Source organism: Microtus pennsylvanicus, chromosome 17 (assembly GCF_037038515.1).
Source record: "Microtus pennsylvanicus isolate mMicPen1 chromosome 17, mMicPen1.hap1, whole genome shotgun sequence".
Taxonomy (NCBI): domain Eukaryota; kingdom Metazoa; phylum Chordata; class Mammalia; order Rodentia; family Cricetidae; genus Microtus; species Microtus pennsylvanicus.
The window spans coordinates 7,241,593-7,262,597 of NC_134595.1; the positions used below are offsets into that span (position 1 = coordinate 7,241,593).

Here is a 21,005-nt window from a genome sequence, read left to right on the forward strand (position 1 = left end):
TCAGACCAGGAGAAAGGTGAACAGGAGCATGGTGCCCTTTGGCTCCTCCTCCCAGCCTGCAGCTCTGTGCACACACATCATGTTCAGTGTGCTTTGGTGTGGGTGGTGGGTGGGCACAAGCTTGTTTTGTCCACATGAAAGTGAAGTCCCTAGATACGGAGTTTTCCACTGAGATGCCTCAAATTTATATGAAAGAAATGAGTTACATGAAACGAATAAGCATTTCCCTTTTTCTTTTTTTATATTATTGCTCCTATGAGGTGGAAAGGGAGAAGAAAAAGGAAGAAGAAGCAATTCAATTAAAGTATTACTCCTTTTTGTTCCTTGTAAATAAATTATTCAGTAAGAACACGTTATTTACCTGAACTGAAGAAGATGACCCCAATGTTTATTTTCCTCCTTAGATATGGACTATTATTAGGACCAGTCTCAAATAAAAGTCACCTTTTTACAATTATATTTATAGCTTGTTCTTTAAAAATAAAGAATAAAAATCCACTTTGAGCAGAATAAATGTTATGAGATGAAAATGTATGACTACATGTCACTAAGTAAGAAATTGGGGGTTTCTTCGGTGGCTGTTCTCAACTCACCTCAGCAGAGCTGGTCTAAAAAGAAGGCTGGGACTCAGGGCCTTGGTCCCATACAGCTGAGCTGCCTATCATGGGCATGAAATTCAGGGGGTATGGGCTCCACTTGTCTCATTTTAACTAAGGATTTTATTTTTGTAAAGAAGAAAATACCACTAAAATATTTTGCTTGGACATAAGTATTTCCGGGTAAGGACAATGACATGATACGTGCAGAAGAGCTCATTTTCACGAGAGGCAGACAGTCCCAAGGAGAAAAATCAGCTGTATGGGACCAGGCACATTGCCAGGCACAGGCATGATAGTGAGGTTTTCCCAAGTCGTATTGAAAACCAAAGAGCTCCAACAGCTCTGGCACCCTAGGAAGTGTACCCAGCATTAAATGAAGCCCAGTACTTTAACAGTGCAAACTGAAAGTGACTGAAATTATTGGAAGATTTTTAATTAAGGGATAAGTACAGGGGCACAAGCATACCTGATTCAAAATCTAAAAATCTAAGGTCAAAACATTATGTGAATCTAAAAATTAATAAATTAACCTGGTTAGACTTCATCTGATAAGCTGGCCCTGGTGAAGTTAGATACACTTAAAGTTATTTAACTAGAATGAAAAATGTACGCCTTATAAAAAATTTCCAATAATAAAACAGAATAGAAAAATTTTAAATATCCATTACAAAATTAAATTACAGACACAAAAATGTCTGCGTGGTAAATGTGGAAAGATAGATGAGGAAGTTCTACCACCCTCCAGGGTGTTAATATTTCTTAAAAAAGAAAATTTCTTCCCTTTCCATCTGTAGTCTTTCCCACAAGGCCTTTTGCACAAAGTCTAATTGTTTTATGGGACTATCATAAGAATCTTCTCACTGCAGACTTCAAAACAGCTAATGTGGTTTCCTTTCATTTATTAAAGGGTAAAATAGATTCATTTATTTTTGTGGATATTTGAAATGTAAATGAAATCAAATGAAAAAATAATTTGTGGCCGTCAGAAGCTTAATATTTGCATCTAAAGGCTGACATTATTTCCATTTATACCTTAGGGAGGAGTTATTTTTGGCAGTCTGAGTGCCACTCCATCATCTGTTTTTAGTGATTTTATTTTGAATTGCATTGTAAGATGATATTGCTAATACAGACACTTTTTCTTACTGTCAGAAAGAACTATATATGAATTATTATTGACTAAGTAGTGTGAGAACAGTTGTATTCAAGGGGAAAATGATCAAATTTTCAAGTTAAAAAGTATTTTACTTTCTCTTTCTTTCCCTTGAGTATGAAATAATTCAACGGCAGCATTATAAATTGACCTTTATAGCCGTCCTTAGAAGCACTGTATTTAGAGTGCTCTGATGGACTTTCTGATGAAACATTGAGTAGGTAACACTTTGAGGCTAAGGCTATTTTATTCCTAAAGTTGTCTTTGAAAGATTCCACATTTTAAATAATGCAGTCAGGGATTCTTGTGTAGGGACTTCCTGCATTGGAGAAAACACGTGTCTAGCCAACTGGGAAGCTTGTTTTCCACGCACCGGTACATCTGTCTTCTCTCCATCTGCTGGGGCCACACCATCCCTAATGTCCAACAAGCCTTCCCCCTGTGCTCATCTTGCTCCCACGAGGGTGATCAATCCATAAAACCCTTTCAGCTCTCAATTTCTAAAATGAATAGCACAGTCTTTTAATTAGTTTTCAAAGTCATTTCTATCAGCATATTAATACATCATAAATTTCCATTGAGTACACAATGTGTCTGTCATTCGGTTATTAATTTGCTCGGACGGAAAAGCAAAGCCTACCTGATGCCCCACAGAGGTCATGCAAATGGAGCTGAAAGTGTTCCATGAATAATATTTCTGTCCTTTTGTATATTGTTCTGTGGTCATGATGTCAACATCTTTTCCATCCCCCAAAAGACGAAACGCTAAAGGGTGTGATGGCTGAGGACATGAAACCTGCTACCCTTCCTGGGAAAGAGCATGGGGCTGCTAAGACCTCAGACTACCCCCAGGGCCTCAGTGAGGGCCAAGTGGAATCTAGCGCAGAGGCGCAGATAGTTCCAGAAGACAGTGCCCTGGCAGGGGCTCCACATGAGGAAAGTGTAAAAGAGGTCACGGAGGTGGCTTCGGACGTAAAAATTCCTTCCTCTATCAAGGAAGGTGTGTGTCTGTCAGGATTTGCATGAGTGCCGCAAATGTGTTGCCATGGTTTTCACCAAGCGAATGCCTTTCCAATGCCGGTCCACCGCTGGGTCTTCTCATGGTCATAAGACACCATTTCAGGCTTTGTGAGCGGAGACTGTGGCTTGCGCTGATGCTGTGAGAGCTTGGTTGTCCCCTGCTGCAGCTGGTTGTCCTTTGCCATGATACAATACGCTTTGCCGCAGGCTGATAATGCTGTGTGAACTCTTCCTTGGTTTACCCCCTCCCTCCTCATCGCCAGTGTTTGCCAGTCACATTGCTAATACATGTATATTTTTGTTTTTATGTTTTGGGACAGCAATTCATACGCTTATTTTTCAAACCCTAGAGCTGGATTTTAGCACGTACAGGCTTAAGTGATACAATCGCTTTTGTTTGCAGCGGCAGAGTGCTGTTTTTATGCTTCAACAAATGTTGCTGATTTGGTTTTCCTTCAACACCTGTCGGTGCTCCCCTTGTCATTGTCTCTGGGGGCAGCGCACCCCGGATCATGCCTGTATCGCTTGAGTTTTCATTCATCTAGATTTCATTACAGGTTTTAACTACTTCATTGCTCTCATTACAATTGCACCCACAGTCCTATCAGGTCATGACGCCCCATCTTCAGGAGATGGCTGAATTTTTATGAGTCACCACCAAATCCTTTTCAAATCACTGAGCTAAGTGCTGGTGACCACAGGAAATAGTTTAAAAGGGACACTTAGATTGGCATGTAAATAAAGCTGAGACCATGTCACTTGTTTGATGTCAAGTATTTCCAAGGCCAACAAGAGCCAATGTGTTGCTAGCTGGCCATGTCCAGGCAATGACGTCAGGACCCTGGGGAGGAAGATATTGTAGTAGTTGACTTTTTTGAAAAATGTCTTGCTCTTCCCATTGTTATAGTTCAGAAACCATGATTACAAGTTAAAAATTTAGATTAAATACAAACTGCCTCATCAATTCTTAGGTCATGTATGTAAAATTTGACATCAAATGTTTACTTTAACCTCAGCTATTTTCTAAAACCTTTGACCAATAACTTTCAGTATCCCCATATGGGTCCTCACAGTTTTTCATCAAGTTACCTGAAACTGCTAATACTTGAATCATTATTTGCTTCTTGGCATGTGTCCCAGGACCTGCCAGTTCATTTTCAAGTGAGAAAATTTGAAATACTGAGGAAATATCCTCCATGTACATGTTCTTGTACCCTGTTATCTAGTTCCTTGATGTGGATTCATTTCCACCTCAATCAACAGATTGAAGACTTTCCTTTTTCCTTCTAACATGCACCATATAGTGTATAGAAGAGACCAAATAGACAAAAAGGATATGTAGTCTGAGGCCAACTCTTCTGATAATGTGTGTACAATTGATTTAGAAGAGGACTTCACTCAGTACTAGTACACACACATTCCAGTCCTGACATTCCATGTTCATCCTTCAGTGGGCAGCATGCTTGCATGGTCCATAGCTTCCCCTTGACCCGCTCATTCACCTCCTATTTGTAAGTATGATTTTAAGCTTACTGCCCGAAAGCTGTTGCCTATTGTTTGCTTAAAAACCAACCCAATTACTTCAGATTTACTTACAGCCTCGAAGATGGAATTCCCTGAGCCGCAGAAATTGGCTTCCTCTTTCGCTGAGCCTTTAGACAAGGGAGAAAAGGAATCGGAGATACAGAGTAAGCCTGGTGAAGATTTTGAGCATGCTGCCTTAGTTCCTCAGCCAGAGATAACTAAAACTCCCCAGGATAAAAAGGATGTTCAAGACATGGAAGGGGAAAAGTCACCTCCCGTCCCATTTGCGCACACTTTTGGTACCAACCTGGAAGACATAAAACAGAACGTAGAACCAAGCATAGCAGTACCTAGCATCGGCCTGTCTGCAGAGCCTCTAGCTCCAAAAGAGCAGAAAGACTGGTTCATTGAAATGCCAATGGAATCAAAGAAAGATGAATGGGGTTTAGCTGCCCCAATATCTCCTGGCCCTCTGACACCCATGAGGGAAAAAGACATGCTGGAGGATATTCCAAGATGGGAAGGGAAGCAGTTTGATTCTCCCATGCCAAGTCCCTTTCATGGTGGAAGTTTCACTCTTCCTCTAGATATTATAAAGAGTGAAAGAATCACAGAAGTACCACAACCCTTGGCTCCTGTCTTCTTCCAACCAGATGACAAAACGTCCCTGCCGGACACCAGTGGCCTAGCTACTGCCAAAGATAGTTCTAGAGATGAGGAGTCACAGAAAGATAAAGCAGACAAGGCAGAAATTCCAGTCTCAGAAGCTGCCACCCTACCGAAAGATGCTCACGGTCCAGTTGGGGAAGGCGATATCAGGGAAAGTGTTTCAGGGGAAGAAAAGGGTACCACAAATCAAGAGATAAAAGAAACTTCAATCCCCAGTGGTCAGGAACCTACACTCACTGCAGATGAACCACACACAAAGCTTGACGAGAAATTAGTGGTTTCCATTGAAGAAGCTGTGGCAAAAGAACATGAACCTTCCAAATTGAGAGACGATGAAACAGGTGTAATTCAGACCTCCACCGAGCTTTCTTCCTCCAAAGAACAGAAAGACCGAGAACATGTAACCGATGAGTTAAAACAGGACTCCTTCCCTATAAGTCTGGAACAAGCTCTTTCAGTTCCAGCCATGACCTCTGAGACCTTGGAAAAAGTGACATCTGAGCCAGAGGCAGGGAGTGAAATGAGAGAAACCCAGGGACTTTTTGAGGAGAACATGGCTGTCAAAGATAAGTTTGAAGGAGTTGGCTCTGCAACAATAGCTGAGGTGGGTGTGCCATTTTATGAAGATAAATCGGGAATGTCCAAATACTTTGAAACATCTGCACTGAAGGAAGAAGTGGCAAAAAGCAAGCAGTTGGGCAGTGATTACTATGAACTGAGTGATGCAAGAGGAAGTGCCCAGGAATCTTTTGACACTGTACCTCCCAAGGACCAGCGTGATGAAAAGGAACTTCAGGCAAAAGAATCCCAGCCCAGTGCTCCACCAGAGGAAGCAGGATACAGCACTCTTGCCCAGAGTTATCCATCTGAGCTACCTGAAGAACCAAGTTCTCCTCAAGAAAGGATGTTCACTATTGACCCAAAAGTGTATGGGGAGAAAAGGGACCTTCACAGTAAGAACAAGGATGATTTGACCCTTAGCCGAAGTTTAGGGCTTGGTGGACGGTCTGCAATAGAACAAAGAAGCATGTCCATCAACTTGCCTATGTCTTGCCTCGATTCCATCGCCCTTGGGTTTAACTTTGGCCGGGGCCATGATCTTTCCCCTCTGGCTTCTGATATTTTAACTAACACGAGCGGAAGCATGGATGAAGGAGACGATTACCTTCCCCCTACCACCCCTGCAGTGGAGAAGGTCCCTTGCTTCCCAGTAGAGAGCAAAGAGGAAGGCGAGAAGGCAGAGGAAGTAAAAGCGACTGGAGAACAAATTATTCAGATTGAGACATCCTCTGAGTCGCCCTTCCCAGCCAAAGAATATTACAAAAATGGTACCGTCATGGCCCCTGACCTGCCTGAGATGCTAGATCTGGCAGGAACCAGGTCCAGGTTAGCTTCTGTGAGTGCAGATGCTGAGGTCGCCAGGAGAAAATCAGTCCCATCAGAGGCTGTGATTGCAGAGAGTAGTACGGCTTTGCCACCTGTCGCTGATGAAAACCAAGTCACTGGAAAACCTGACAGTCAACTTGAAGACATGGGATACTGTGTGTTCAATAAATACACAGTTCCTCTACCATCACCAGTTCAAGACACTGAGAATTTGTCGGGAGAGAGTGGCTCATTTTATGAAGGAACTGATGACAAAGTCCGTAGAGATTTGGCGACAGACCTTTCACTGATTGAAGTAAAACTTGCCGCTGCAGGAAGAGTCACAGATGCTGAGAAAGAGGCATCTCCACCCACTTCTGCTGACAAATCAGGACTGAGTCGGGAGGTTGACCATGACAGGAAAACTAATGACAAACTGGATACTGTTCTTGAAAAGAGTGAAGAGCATGTGGAATCAAAGGAAGTTACCAAAGAGGCTGAAGAGGCTGGTGAGAAAGTGGAGATCTTTGGGTTAGGTGTAACCTATGATGAAGCCTCTGCCAAAGAACTGACAACAGCTGAAGACACGTCACCACAGAAAGCAGCAAAAGGTCTCAGTTCAGTGCCAGAGGTGGCTGAGGTGGAACCAACCGCAAAAGCCGCTCAGGGGCTAGATTTTGCTGCAACGAAAGCTGAGCCAAGTCCGTTAGATATAAAAGTCAGTGACTTTGGACAGATGGCTTCAGGGATGAATGTAGATGCCACAGAGCTCAAGTTCGAGGTTTCTCAGGAACTGACCCTCTCATCCAAAGGACCTCAAGAAGACGATTCATTCCTGGGTATTGAGTCTGGCCACATGAAAGAAGGTCTCAAAGTCAGTGAAACAGAAGTCAAAGAGAAGGTAGCAAAGCCTGACCTGGTGCATCAGGAGGCTGTAGACAAAGAAGAGTCCTATGAGTCTAGCGGTGAGCATGAGAGCCTCACGATGGAGTCCCTGAAGCCGGATGAGGGCAAGAAGGAAACCTCTCCGGAGTCATCTCTCATTCAAGACGAGGTTGCCCGCAAACTGTCTGTGGAAATCCCTTGCCCACCTCCTGTTTCGGAGGCTGACTTATCCACAGATGAGAAAGCTGAGGTTCAAATGGAATTTATCCAGCTGCCAAAGGAAGAAAGCACTGAGACTCCAGATATACCTGCCATACCTTCTGATGTCACCCAGCCACAGCCTGAAGCAGGTGTGCCTGAACCAGCAGAGGTCCCAAGTGAGGAAGAGATAGAAGCTGGGGGAGAATATGACAAACTGCTCTTCCGCTCCGACACCCTTCAGATTGCTGACCTGGTTGTTCCAGGAAGTAGAGAGGAATTTGTGGAGACCTGCCCAGGTGAACACAAAGGTGGGATTGAGTCTGTAGTGACCATCGAGGATGACTTCATCACTGTAGTGCAGACCACCACCCATGAAGGCGAGTCAGGCTCCCATAGTGTGCGCTTTGCTGCTCTAGCTCAGCCTGAGGAGGAAAGGAGACCGTGCGCTCACGATGAAGAGCTTGAAGTAGAGATGGCAGCAGAAGCCCAGGCAGAACCCAAGGATGGTTCTCCAGATGCCCCAGCTACCCCTGAGAGAGAAGAGGTTGCATACTCAGAATATAAAACAGAAACCTACGATGATTACAAAGATGAGACCACCATTGATGACTCCATCATGGATGCTGACAGCCTGTGGGTGGACACTCAAGGTGTGCTTCTTTTTCAATCTTCTCCCAAATAAAGCCCATAGCCTAGTGGGGAATTTGGTTAAGATTTAAAAAAAAGAAGGGTCTCTATTTACATGACAATATGTTAAGTATATGACGGCTTTTGTGCATCTCTCACTAATGCTATCACTGTTGTTGCCATGGTTTGCTTTGCTCCACAGATGATGATAGAAGCATCATACAGGAACAGTTAGAAACTATCCCTAAAGAGGAGAAAGCTGAGAAGGAAGCTCGGAGACCATCTCTTGAAAAACATAGAAAAGAAAAACCCTTTAAAACCGGGAGAGGCAGAATTTCCACTCCTGAAAGAAAAGTAGCTAAAAAGGAACCTAGCACAGTCTCCAGGGATGAAGTGAGAAGGAAAAAAGGTTCATTTAACAATCACTTCTTTTAAAATGTGTTTTTTTATTAATTTCCTATTACTCTACTGAAAAAGCCTAACTTATGAAAAAATTTGCTCATTTTTGTTCCAAATGTTTATTTTCTTTCCTGATGGTATGCTGTTTTGTGTTTTCTTGTTCATAGCAGTTTATAAGAAGGCTGAACTTGCTAAAAAAACAGAAGTTCAGGCCCACTCTCCTTCCAGGAAACTCATTTTAAAACCTGCTATCAAATACACTAGACCAACTCATCTCTCCTGTGTTAAGCGGAAAACCACAGGTGACTGTTCAATTCTGCAATGTGGCTGGCAAACAGAGATGTATTTTATTTTAACCTCATTACTGTAGAAGCTTCTTCATTTTGTTTTACTTCCAAATCTCAGCAATCATGAACAGTTTCGCTATTTAAGTGTCTTGTATCATTATTCTTTTTTTTCCTTCCCTGCAGAAGAGGTCATGACCATCTGTCTCTTTGTCATTGCTCAGACATAGCAGTGCGTGATTGTATCTTGGCATTGTGCTCTAGTATCACGTTCTGGGGATCCCTATTTTCATTCTGTGTGTTTGCTTAGACGATGGCGATGAATTTAACCGTGGTATGCATTCTCATTATTTTGCTTATTTATCTCCTCCATGCTTAAATCCATGTATATTTGTCCTATTTTCTCAATTGTTACTGCCAAATCTGTTACTGGTGTTGACTTTACTGAGACAATGTATACTGACTTAGACATTGGAAATGAAAAACCTCTTGAAGTAATACTGATTTTCAAGATTTTTTGCTTTAGCTGGAAAAAAAAAGATGAAGAAAGAAAGGAAATGATGTCTATCCTATCTGATTTTATTCTTCATGTCCAAAATGAACTCCCTTCAACCTCCTATACTCCATCTTTGGGATTTTCTTAAAGTTATTAATCCAGACTGCCAAATGGTCCACTATAATTCAGTGTGCAGAAGAATACTAAGTTAAAACTCCAGTCCCTTAAGAGTTAATTAAATTAGAAATAAACTTGGTTTCTATAGCCTCAGCCCTGGGAGACCGAGTCAGGTGGCTCTCCAGGTAGACCTCCAGTGTGACTCCAGCCAGGGCTACATTAAGACACCAAGTATAAGAGAGAAGGGAGACACATGTCTGTTTTGTCACGTGCTCATTTCTGTCACTCCCAAATATACACATCTATAAGCTTAAAAAATCAAGCATGGTAGACATCATCTGAAAGGGGGCTTTAGAGACAGCTTTATTGTTACAAACACTCCCTGCTCTTTCAGAGACCTGAGTTTGGGTCCCAGAACCCACACGGCAGTTCACAACCTTCTATAACTCCAGTTCCAGAGGATCCAACCCCATCTTCTGGCCTCTGTGGGTACCACACATATGTTGTAGTGACATGCAGACAAAACACACATGCACATAAAATCTGTTATTAAAAGAAATCATAGTAAAAGTCTACACAGCTCCCTACAATGCAGTTTTATTTTAAAATTTCACTGTAGAGTAGCAGCGTATTTACTTTATATGCCTAATTATGCTCTGATAGTCTTAATTTTAAATTTTCTTAGTATCTATGTGGATATGCTTATAGTCTACAAAATATCAGGAAGAAATATTCTTTCCATTATACATTACAAATGGCTTAATATAATGGGTTATTTTAAAGATTCGGAATGACATCATTAATATAATGGGTCACCTTAAAGATTAGGAATGACATCACTAACCTAACTAGAGAAAAGGTCAGAGTCATTGATCTTCTAGAACCACCACCAAATGTTGCTAGTATTTTTGTTTGTTTAGATTTATATTTAAGGGTTAGGTTTTGGGGCTTGGAGTTTTTGAGATAAGGTATTTGTACGTAGCCCAGATCAGCCTTGAATTCATGATTCTCCTGATTTAGTTTTCCCAATGCTTAGATTGCAAGCGTGCAACACCATGCCTTGACCGAAGTTCCGAGTAGTGTGTGTGTTTGCGTCCTACATATAGGAACCATATGGTGTGATTTATGTAAGAACAATACTCAAGCCAGGATTTGAATTTGGAAGGCTCTTCCATATTCAAATCTTGAGAAAGTCTCAGTGTACCAAGCACTCCAAAGTTAGAAGTTAGGAGTTAACATACCACTTCCACATCTTCTATCTTAATTAGCTGATTCTGTTAAATTTTTGGAAATTGTATTTGACTCAGAGAAATATTTACAGAAATAGAATATCTTTAAGAAATCCTGTATTCTACCTGTAAAGCTAAAAATGCTGTCCGAGTTGTGGAAATGAAGAGGAAAAATAAAATAATTTGTAAATAGTTGCTGTGACTGCTGCATGTCAGTGGCATTCACTTTACCTCCCTCCTTGCTTATTCTTTAACGGAAGTTTGAATTTGGAGACTAACTAGTAGATTTCCCCTTATTTTCGTCCAAGATGAATACCAAGAGACCCCAGCAGGAAGCCTATACAAATTTAGATATTGCTGAATTAAAGCAAGCTACATATATGTGTGTGTGTATATATGTATATATATATATATATGTAGGAATTTTGAATATGTCATAAAAGTAATGAATGACATCATTTTCACTATTTCTTGAAGAAAAAAAAATCAGTGCTAGGATCTGAAACATTCTTCTAGCCAGTCCTACATAGAATAAAGCACACTGTAGGTGGCCATTGTCTTGATGTAAAAACTCACAAAGCGTAGGACCCCTTTGTAGAACACATATGAGGCTTATGAAGATAGTTTTTCCTGAAAATTTCTTTACCAAGGAAAATTGAGGAAATAGTTAACATACAAGCTAGAGTATTTTATCTCTTAGGATACTGATCAAATACTGTTATTTTTCAAAACACAAATGATGATTTTATGTTGTGAGATATTAAAGTCAAATCAGGTAAGTTGTCCACAGAAAATGTGTTAGAGATAATGGAATTTAAAACTGAGACCAGAAGCAAAGAGCAGCATCGAGAAACAGCAGTAACAGATGTGGTAACTGTCATACAGGAAGTGCATGCCTAGAACACGTTCTGTATTTACTGGACTTGCAGTTTCTCATCCTCTGTCCCTGCAAAGTTGTTTTACTTCCCTTCTTGTGGTGTACTTTCACATCAGGCAAGTATGTCAATCATACTCCAAAGTGACGAGGGGCACAGGCAAAGGGGTTTGCTGATCATAACAGCCCGGGAGGTAAAATACAGAAGGACCTGTACAAAAGCCAGTGGCTTGCTTCTAGAACAGAAGGGTTGGGCGTTTCTGTATCATACCAACTCTAAAACAATTTTCCAGATTCCTTTCCTTTACACCAGGCAGCATCTGCCTTGGTGTTCTGTTCCTTCTGATCTACAGATTCTATGTGTACAGAGTAAATACTCAAAAGTACCTTGGTGTCCCATAGAAAGTGTGTGCGCTGCTCTCTCTTGTGCTTCAGTAGACTCTGATCTCTGTTAATTCACACACACTTAATTGAAGCCACATAATATATTACTGTTACCCACGTTTCTTTGGTTACTGGATTTGAGCCTCAAAAGCAAGAAATGTACTTTGCCTTAGTCTCGTGGCATAACAGAACACCCAGGAACTGGGAAACACACTTATGTGAGTTTCGGTCACTAATTTGTTTATTTCTTTTCAACAGCAGCAAGTGGCGAATCCGCCCAGGCTCCCAGTGCACTTAAACAGACGAAGGACAAAGTCACTGTGAGTGAACCAAGCTTGCTTTGTCCTTTACTCTACTTTCAGTGCCCATTCAGTGTCTCACAAAATTTAGGTGTCATGTAGACATTTGTATTTATTTGGAAATGTCCGTTTTAAACTGCTTGCTTACCCAGCATGATCTCTAAAGCATCCAGACCAAAATTGGCTTCATCTAGAATAGAAAATAACCATTTTAATGGCAGTATGACATTCCATTTTATTCATTCATCACAACATAATCAGTTTCCTGTTATCTGGCTTTCAAGCTACTTCCTGTTGACAGTTTAGTATTATTGCTATTTAGGTCTTTGGTGCAGTGAATTTTCTCTTACCAAAATTATTGGTTAAAGACAATATTGTATTTTAAAGTTAGTGTCCATATTGTCAAAGTTATACTACTTTTTAATTTGCTAAATTGTAATAGTAAATAGAGTATTGTTTAAATGTGCTTTTATTAATGATTAACTATTTTATATGTGTATCACTCCCTTTTCCTTTCTTAATTTCTTTATATCATCAACTGTGTTTTAAAAAGACAGAAACCAACATGAAGTATTTTGCTCTTTTTAGGATTGGAAGAGAGATAATTAAATATATGCTAATGAAATCCTAAATTTACAATGAACAATTTGAATAATTTCAATATGTAGGTCATGAGATGATTTTAGGGTCCCTACAATCATATATGATATTTAAATCACAGTTCTTAGCTTATCAAACATGGTAATACTTTACACTTCTACATTGTTATTAATAAAAACAGTTTTTAATTCCCAATACTGGCCAAATATTTGATAGCCATCTCAAACTGAGGGAAGAAATTCAATGTTTATATGAGTACTTTTAAATTAGACACACGACTTAATAAATTGTAAGTAATATAACTCATTTATTGCCTTCATAAATATGGAGCTGTATTTTGAGTGCAATGTGGTAGTGATATTTGAATCTACTATTTATTTATGATTTGAAAAACCTAGTATGTTACCATGTATGAATCCTGAACATTTTTAGCTATTATGATCTTTTATTTCTGTATCTAATTTTCTAAGTTTCCTGTAAAAAATCCAGTTGGGAAAACTAAGCATAGTAACTTTATAAGACAGTATAGTACCTAGATGCAACAGTCATTTAGTATTTGTTATATAGGAATAATTATTGGTATTATATTATTTTTAAAATATAGAAAATTTCAGTCACAGATACAGAAATTAAATCTGAGAATTTCCCTTTTAGAAAAGTTTTAAGTGGTCATTCTGGGAAAACTTCAAGAAGTTTTCAAGTTGTTTCAGGTCCAAGCAACTCATGAGATTGGCATTTCATACTTAACTTTGAACAAATGCTATGTACATTACTGCCATTAAGCTAACATTGCTCTTCCAATTTACATGCGTCTAAAGAAAGGTTTATTCTGTTTCTGATTTTGATTTATCATTTGTTTCGCCTTCTAATATCTAATATACTTCTTTACAGTTTCCTAAATACCCAAATTTCCTCTTATTTGATTTACTGTGAATAATTCGCTCCAACTCAGAGTTTCAGTTACTATTTATTAATAAGCTCAACAACCCCTTCCATTATTTTGTTTAAGTTTTGCGTGGTTGGGCTTAATACTAGTGCTTATCTCGTGCTTAATTAGAAGCAATATCATCTCTTGGTTCTTCTTTCCTGCTTACCTTTTGAACTCCATTCTTTTCTGCTAAAATCAATCAAGAAATAGTGACTTGTGCTAACCCAATTACACTTCCCACTCAAGGTGCTGGTACCACAGGGAGGAGAGAGATGTGCATCTGTGTAAGCTTATGTCTCCACAGAAGTGTCTGCAGAGTTAAGGCTTGGGATGAAAATCTCAGTTTCATCCTCTATTTTTATAACAGCCAAATCAAAGTAATTATTTGAAGTAATCTCTTTGGCTTTGTCATTCCTGTCTATATTTCTTACAGTGTCTCCCAGGAGACATGTGGCAAGCAGCACAGCCTATGTTAGAGCCTCCAATCCAGTCCACTTTTCCTTGCATGCAGTCTCCCTAGGATTTATCCTTACCTGTAAATTAAATGCTGTGGATTTTTTTATTGGTAGTCTGTTCATTTCTGGTTGCCTTTTTAGGATTCATACACATTATTTTGCTGTGTTGTTGTTTATCCATAAAATTCATTTCACTTAACAAAATAACTTGACCAGTTTGTGTTTTCTCATAAGGTGATCTCATATAATATTTCTTATCATTTTTTTCTGGTTAAGTAATGCAGATAATCAAAAAAACAAATTTTCTTAATCTTTAAGGTAAATATTTTCCATGACTAGGCCTCAAGTGTGTATTGTTTCAAGATTCTTAAAACATGGTAGAGTTATAGATATATTACCAACATAAAGGCTACACTTATTAAAGGAACAATTCCTGCAGGTGCCCATTACACTTCCTAACAACAGCATAACTGGTGAGCCTGAAGATTGTGGGGACCTCAAATATAAAATCCATAAACAATATTTTATGCATATTCTTCTTAAATAAGAACTGTGCATACAACCTTAGGCAATCCAGAATCTACTGTTTGCCTTTGTCTTTAAATCCAGCTCATAGGAAGATTTGCTTAATGCCACTGTATTATTCCTATCTTAAGACTGATTCTCTGCTCAGTTTTTTTAAAATTAGAAACACATCTTTGAAATGTAGACTTCATGATTTTAGGGACTCTCGTTGCAATCTGTTAGAGTAGTGGGATTTTACTCACAAAAGTATTAGCAGTTTGTAATGTCCTAGGATTGGCCATTGTGCTGACTGTCAGTCTCATCCCAGATAAGGAACCTCTCAGAGAGCATATTTCTCCTGTCTTCATGGAGCCACAGATAAAGAAATAATAGCTATGAAAGGAAAGCAGTAAAATTCAGAAATCTTTGACTGTCTTAACAGTACATCCTATTAATAACAAATATAACTGAAAAACTTTGATGGGCCACCTCCATGTTAGAAAAGAAACACAAGTTCCCATTTTCTCCAACCTATTCATTATTATTTCTTATTTGTTTTATGAAATATCAACTAAAAACCAACAAAATAAAATGTCTTCCATTGTGACATTCCACATACAGCATATGCAATCAATAATATATAATCTAATAACAGCAAGTTGTATTCAATATGACACTTGAACTCTCTATCAGGCATTAAAGGATCTACTACTATCTCTGTCACAGGCAAACTTTGGGAACTGAAAAAAATACATTAAATTATTAAACCCATTTCTTTAACTTTAAAGTGTGTATAGTACTTTGCAGTGAAAATGATATTATAACTTGATATGGTATATTTAAGAGTTCCTGTCACACTTCTAGGGAATAAGTAGTTGTGTTCCCGGGTGTAATATTATACTGCAAAACCCTCTTCCAGTCCATTCTGACTAAAGAAACTATTATGCTAATGAAGCTTTTGGCCCAATTAGCAAATTATGAAGATAACTTTTCTAAGTTCATTCCATCTACATTCTTGCTCAAAAACAGAAATTCATAATTCATTTGCAATCGTGTCACTCCAAGATAATAAATTCTGATAGTACAAGAAAATATGAACTCTACTGACATAGAAGGTTTTATTAGTATATGAAGATTAGTGTTTCATAATAAAATAATTTATCTTCCAGGAAAAAATGGTCAGGGTGGTGTAATTAATTTGCATAACTAAGATGAACCTCATGTCTTTGTTTTCTCTAATTAGGATGGTGTCACCAAGAGCCCAGAAAAGCGTTCTTCCCTCCCAAGACCTTCCTCCATACTCCCTCCTCGGAGGGGTGTATCAGGAGACAGGGAGGAGAACTCCTTCTCTCTGAACAGCTCCATCTCTTCAGCACGGCGGACAACCCGTAGGTTATCTACTTGGCTTCCCTTAATCATTGTCTAATCCATTAAGTGAAAGAGAAGTATATTTAATTTTGTAGTATTTATATAAAAATGTACCTGTATTAAAGATATGATCTTCATAGATAAGAATTAGAAAATCTAGATTGTAGATTGTTCCAAAATAATTCTTTTAGTCAAAACCAGTGATGGAAGAAATTGGAAAAGATCGTCTCAATATCTACTGAGTTTGAGACAATAACTTTTAAAAGGATATTTTCTCTGTTATTTCAAAGTTGAAACAAAAATTTCTGAAAAAAATAGAGAAAATCACCCAATGGGTTGCTTTATACATCTCTATAAGCTAAACTCTTGCTAGAATTCTACATCTTAAATCCTAGATGGAAAAGCCAGCAAAATCTACCTAAAATCCAAGGTTAGAGAGATATTTCTGTAGGCAAGGGCTCTGCAAAGTCATAAGAACCTGAATCTGTCTCCCTAGCACTGGGGTAAAGCTGTGTGCAGTGCTGGGTGTCTGTAAGCACAGCCTTGAATGGAGGAGGGTCCCTGAGCTCAGTGAACATGAAACTCAGCCAATCTGTGAGCCCTGAGTACAGCAGGAGACCCTGATTCAGAATGTAAGGTGGTAAACAATAAAGACACCTGCTATCCACCTGTAATTTCTGCACACACAAAATATTCACAAGCATACACACAAAGTGAAAAATGAAAATTCTGCTCAATATCTTAGGAATGCTTATGTCAAATGACCTTTCACATGACATGTTCTGTACAATATCTTCAATTCCTCGGCGATTATATAGCAATCTGTATAATGCTCGAATCATTACACTGCAGTTTACATTAGTGCCGAGACCATATGGTAAATCCTGTATCCCATTGTTATCCCACTATTCCAGTCAGTGAAAATAGCTACCATGTTTAACACATATTAGATAAAAAAAACTGTTAACACTTGAGTTAACAATTCTGGTGGTTGTTTGTCAGCACCCTCAATTCAACGACAAGAGACTAACCTAACAGAGAGAACAACCTAGGTAATGCTGCACAACTAATACTTGGACAGATTTGGTCTTCAGTCCATTGATAGCTTCACAACCTGCCTTAACACCTTAACACTGATTTGGAAGAAGCCGTGTTAGAGAAGTGCTCTATCACACTATATGGAAACCCAGGTCCCTGTAATTGAGGAGCTAGGATGTACTGATGGAAACTGTCATATTGTAGATGATTTTAACTCAGCATTTGCTTTCAAATTTTCAGTCATAATCGTCCTATTCAGACTCAGCTATCATGCCTGATGCTCAGTGGTTTTGTTTATGGTGAAAATGTTGCTGTCATTACAATGCTCGTGCCCAGCACCATTTGATTTTTATGAAATATTAAGATCCTTTGAATTCTCTTCTAAGAACTCAGTGAAAACCTCAAAACTCTTACCATAGGAAAAAAAATAAACTGCTGGAAAAGAACTAGGAGGAAGGACATTTAGAAGTTGGTGATCTCCAGGGGAGCGAATTTAACTCCAAATATCTAGGGTTGGAATTGGCCTTTAAACAAGAACCCAGAAGAGGGTAAGACAACACAAAGGCATCAGGTGCTCTCCAAAAGAACATCTTAAATTATGCCTGTATGTGTTGCTATGGAAACAAAATGGCACTTTCTACGTGAATCCATTTTTTTGAGCCACTTTGCTTTTCACTTAAGAGGTGTCTGTCTATAAACTGCTTTTTAAATGTTCTGAGCCAGGGCTGCTGTTACTCTCTGGCTTTACTTTGAACACAAGTCTACCGCACTGTGTCGCTTGGTCGTGGCTATAACTGACATGTTGACATGTACAAATATTGGGGCTATTAAAGCTCTGTGCAGCAATAGCGAAAACACTCATAGGCAGTTAGAAAGGCAACCATTTCACCCTTCTCTGTCTGCCTTAACTACACACAGGAATGTTCTGGCATTTATTCAACTTCTGAAAAATGTCAAGGAAACAATTCTCTGCAGGAATCTCATGAACTCTAGGAGAAGGGAACATGTGTAATGCTAGATTCAGTAGAGATTGGGAGTTTGGTTCACTTAACTCAAGGTATAATAAACCCCTCTTAATAACAGTGTTAGTTTGGAACTATCTGTGCTCTCAATATAAGCTGAGAGGTGAACACTGAAACCCACACAGGCTAAAACTGTAGGAACTAAATACACAGTTGTCTATCATAAATACATCTGAGACTCGGAATGGATGTGCTTGAAGAGAGGAAAGGGTGGCCCACGTGCCATTCAGGAGTCCTCACAGGGACATCCCTCAATAAATGTATACTGTTTCCAGCTCCAGGTCTTCCCTCTGCCTCAGGAACCATACAAACAGAATAGTTTTCCAAAATTCTCACTAAGAACTATGAGACTAAATAGAAAAAAGTACAAATTTTTAATTTGTATACTAACATATATCCTAAGATATCACCAACTTATGAACCCGAAGAGAGGAAAGGAGGATCTCACCTCTTTAAGCATTATTGTAGTCTTTGATAGGGTTCTGAATGCATTGGAGTAAAGTACGTTGTGAGTACTATATGTGGGAAGAAGGGTGCCTTGAAGAGAACTTTCTGATGCCATGGTATGGTTTTCTTTTCTCTCTTTTCCATGTATGCGTGTGTGTGTGTGTGTGTGTGCGTGTGCGCGTGTGCGCGTGTGTGTGTGTGTGTGACCTGGTTGTTAACAAAGGGTCCGAGCCAATTCGCAGAGCTGGAAAGAGTGGCACCTCAACCCCGACCACTCCTGGATCCACTGCCATCACTCCTGGCACTCCCCCAAGCTACTCTTCACGTACCCCAGGTACTCCTGGAACCCCCAGCTATCCCAGGACCCCTCATACACCGGGAACCCCCAAGTCTGCCATCTTGGTGCCTAGTGAGAAGAAAGTCGCCATCATTCGCACCCCTCCGAAGTCCCCAGCTACTCCCAAGCAGCTTCGACTTATTAACCAGCCACTGCCAGACCTGAAAAATGTCAAGTCCAAAATTGGATCAACTGACAACATCAAATACCAGCCCAAAGGGGGTCAGGTAAGAACTCTGTGCTATCACATACTTGATGTCAGAAATCCAGTCCCACCCATGGTTAAATGATTTTCGTGCATTATAATCTGACAGCTCTGTCTCAGGAGATGGGGATGATGCAAGGTCACTGGTCATCATTCGTTGCTGAGTCTGCATCTCATGTGGAGAGCCAAGCTTAGGAAAGACATTGAAAATCAGTCAATACGTTGTTTCCTTTTGATCATTAGTGGACACTAGTTGGCTAGACTTCATGCAAGAATTCGTTAGTTGATTTCTGATTTGATTCCACAGCTCTGTAGGTTTGGAAATATTAAAGGTTACTTGTAATACGGATTTGAGTTTTCTCTTGGATTCAGACAATGAGCTCACCTATTAACTTTAGTGACTGCAATTTTAAATTCTTCCTTAATGATTTATCATTTCCTAATATTTATTCCAGAATCACAGTGTGGTTTGCCAAGTTGCTGCCTGACTTATTGCCTAGATATTGAAAAGGGTGGATATTTTGGTTGACATTAAGCAGATAACTCTCTACAGTTCTAGTGAACAGAACTGTAACCATGGAAGTTCTACTTTAGAGCTCTACTGTTGTGAACAAAAGCTCTTTTTCCTTCTGGCAGCAGGTCTAGAACAAATATTCATTTGCTTTCTAGGCAGAGGGCTCTGCGTTCTATTCTGACCTGAATCTTGCTTGGATAAAGCCTGGAAAAAAATGATACAAATACTGTTTAATATGTCTCAGAATATCACTATCCTATTAGATGGTTCAACTTTGAAAGGATGTTTTAAATTATTCTTTAAATACAGGACAAAAAGCATTGTCTACCTTTGTAACAAAGACATAATGCTCTATTAGATCCCAGATTTCTCTGAATCTGGATGCTTTTTCTGTCGCTCCTCCACTTGTCTCCTAGGGTTTCTGCCTCTAATTTCTGATATCCTTCCTTTTTGCCAAGAAAATTCTATCTTAGGTTTCAGGGAAAGCTCTTGCTGATGTGTGAAGTCTTCCAGCATTCCTGCCTACTATCAGTACCAGAATTCCTTGCTGCTCTTTCCTTCCCATCAGCTTTCAGTGGTTCTCACATCATGATTCTGTTCTAGGAAAGCCCAAGGGCTTAAGAAAAATCAGATGGTGAGCCAGGGACAGGGCGGGGCAGGGGTACAATGGACCTACAGAATGGCTGTAATAGTGTGGTCACAGACAATACATTTCACAAGACGATGCTGTGAAAATATGAGGTGTAAGAAACTTATAAAGCCAAAAGTACAACGTATAACCCAAATTCTAACAAATTTGATCTGTAATAAAATAAAAAGAGCAAGAATCATTTCATTGTTCTCACATTCATCAGTTTTACCCATGTGAGAGAAGGAGACCTTTCAGGTCATTTAGAAATGGCCACCTGTCAAATTTTTAATAATTATATGCAAATCATTTAGAAGAGTAACTTGAATAAAATCCATTTAACAAACCATAAAACTTAAATGGAAAGTTCCTCACCACAGCTTTTGATAAGCTGTCCAAAAGTGGAGTAGCCTGTTCTGAGACAAGGTTGTGCAAGCCTTTAACTCATGCTCCTGTCTCACTCCCCAAGTGCTGAGACTACAGGCAAGCAATACTTCATAGGTTCCCTGTTATGAAAACTCCTGTGTCTGCAGATTCTTCTTCACTAAAAGTGGCTTTCTTTGAGTCTTGATTTTTAAAACCATCATCTCTTAGATTCCTAAAAAATGCCCTGTCATATAGAAACTAAAGGGAAGATTTAAAAAACAGTAAAAGGCATTTATATAATTTCACAGAAATTTTATAATATATGTTATGAATATGAATATATGATATGTTATAGCATGAATTTTATAATTTATGACGTTCTTTGAGTTTCCCTAAAGGTTACCCTGCTCTTTCTACTTTAGTTTTAGCCATAGATTTGCAATACGAGGGCATCCATTTTCTTCTCTT

At 39.3% G+C, this 21,005-nt stretch overlaps 1 protein-coding gene across 38 annotated transcripts in view; it reads left to right on the forward strand.

Annotated features, from left to right (window-relative positions):
* Map2 (microtubule associated protein 2) overlaps window positions 1–21,005 on the forward strand; it is a 264,833-nt gene that overhangs the window by 228,481 nt on the left and 15,347 nt on the right. For 15 of the 38 annotated variants that reach the window (XM_075951217.1, XM_075951201.1, XM_075951198.1 and 12 more), the window contains 6 exons: window positions 4,359–8,066; window positions 8,246–8,452; window positions 8,610–8,744; window positions 12,085–12,146; window positions 15,856–16,000; window positions 18,711–19,051. In XM_075951217.1, the coding sequence (XP_075807332.1) occupies window positions 4,359–8,066; window positions 8,246–8,452; window positions 8,610–8,744; window positions 12,085–12,146; window positions 15,856–16,000; window positions 18,711–19,051 (4,598 nt within the window). Of the gene's footprint in view, window positions 1–2,509; window positions 2,753–4,358; window positions 8,067–8,245; window positions 8,453–8,609; window positions 8,745–12,084; window positions 12,147–15,855; window positions 16,001–18,710; window positions 19,052–21,005 lie in introns of all 38 variants that reach the window. The other 23 variants (XM_075951221.1, XM_075951208.1, XM_075951213.1 and 20 more) reach the window with 7 other exon arrangements.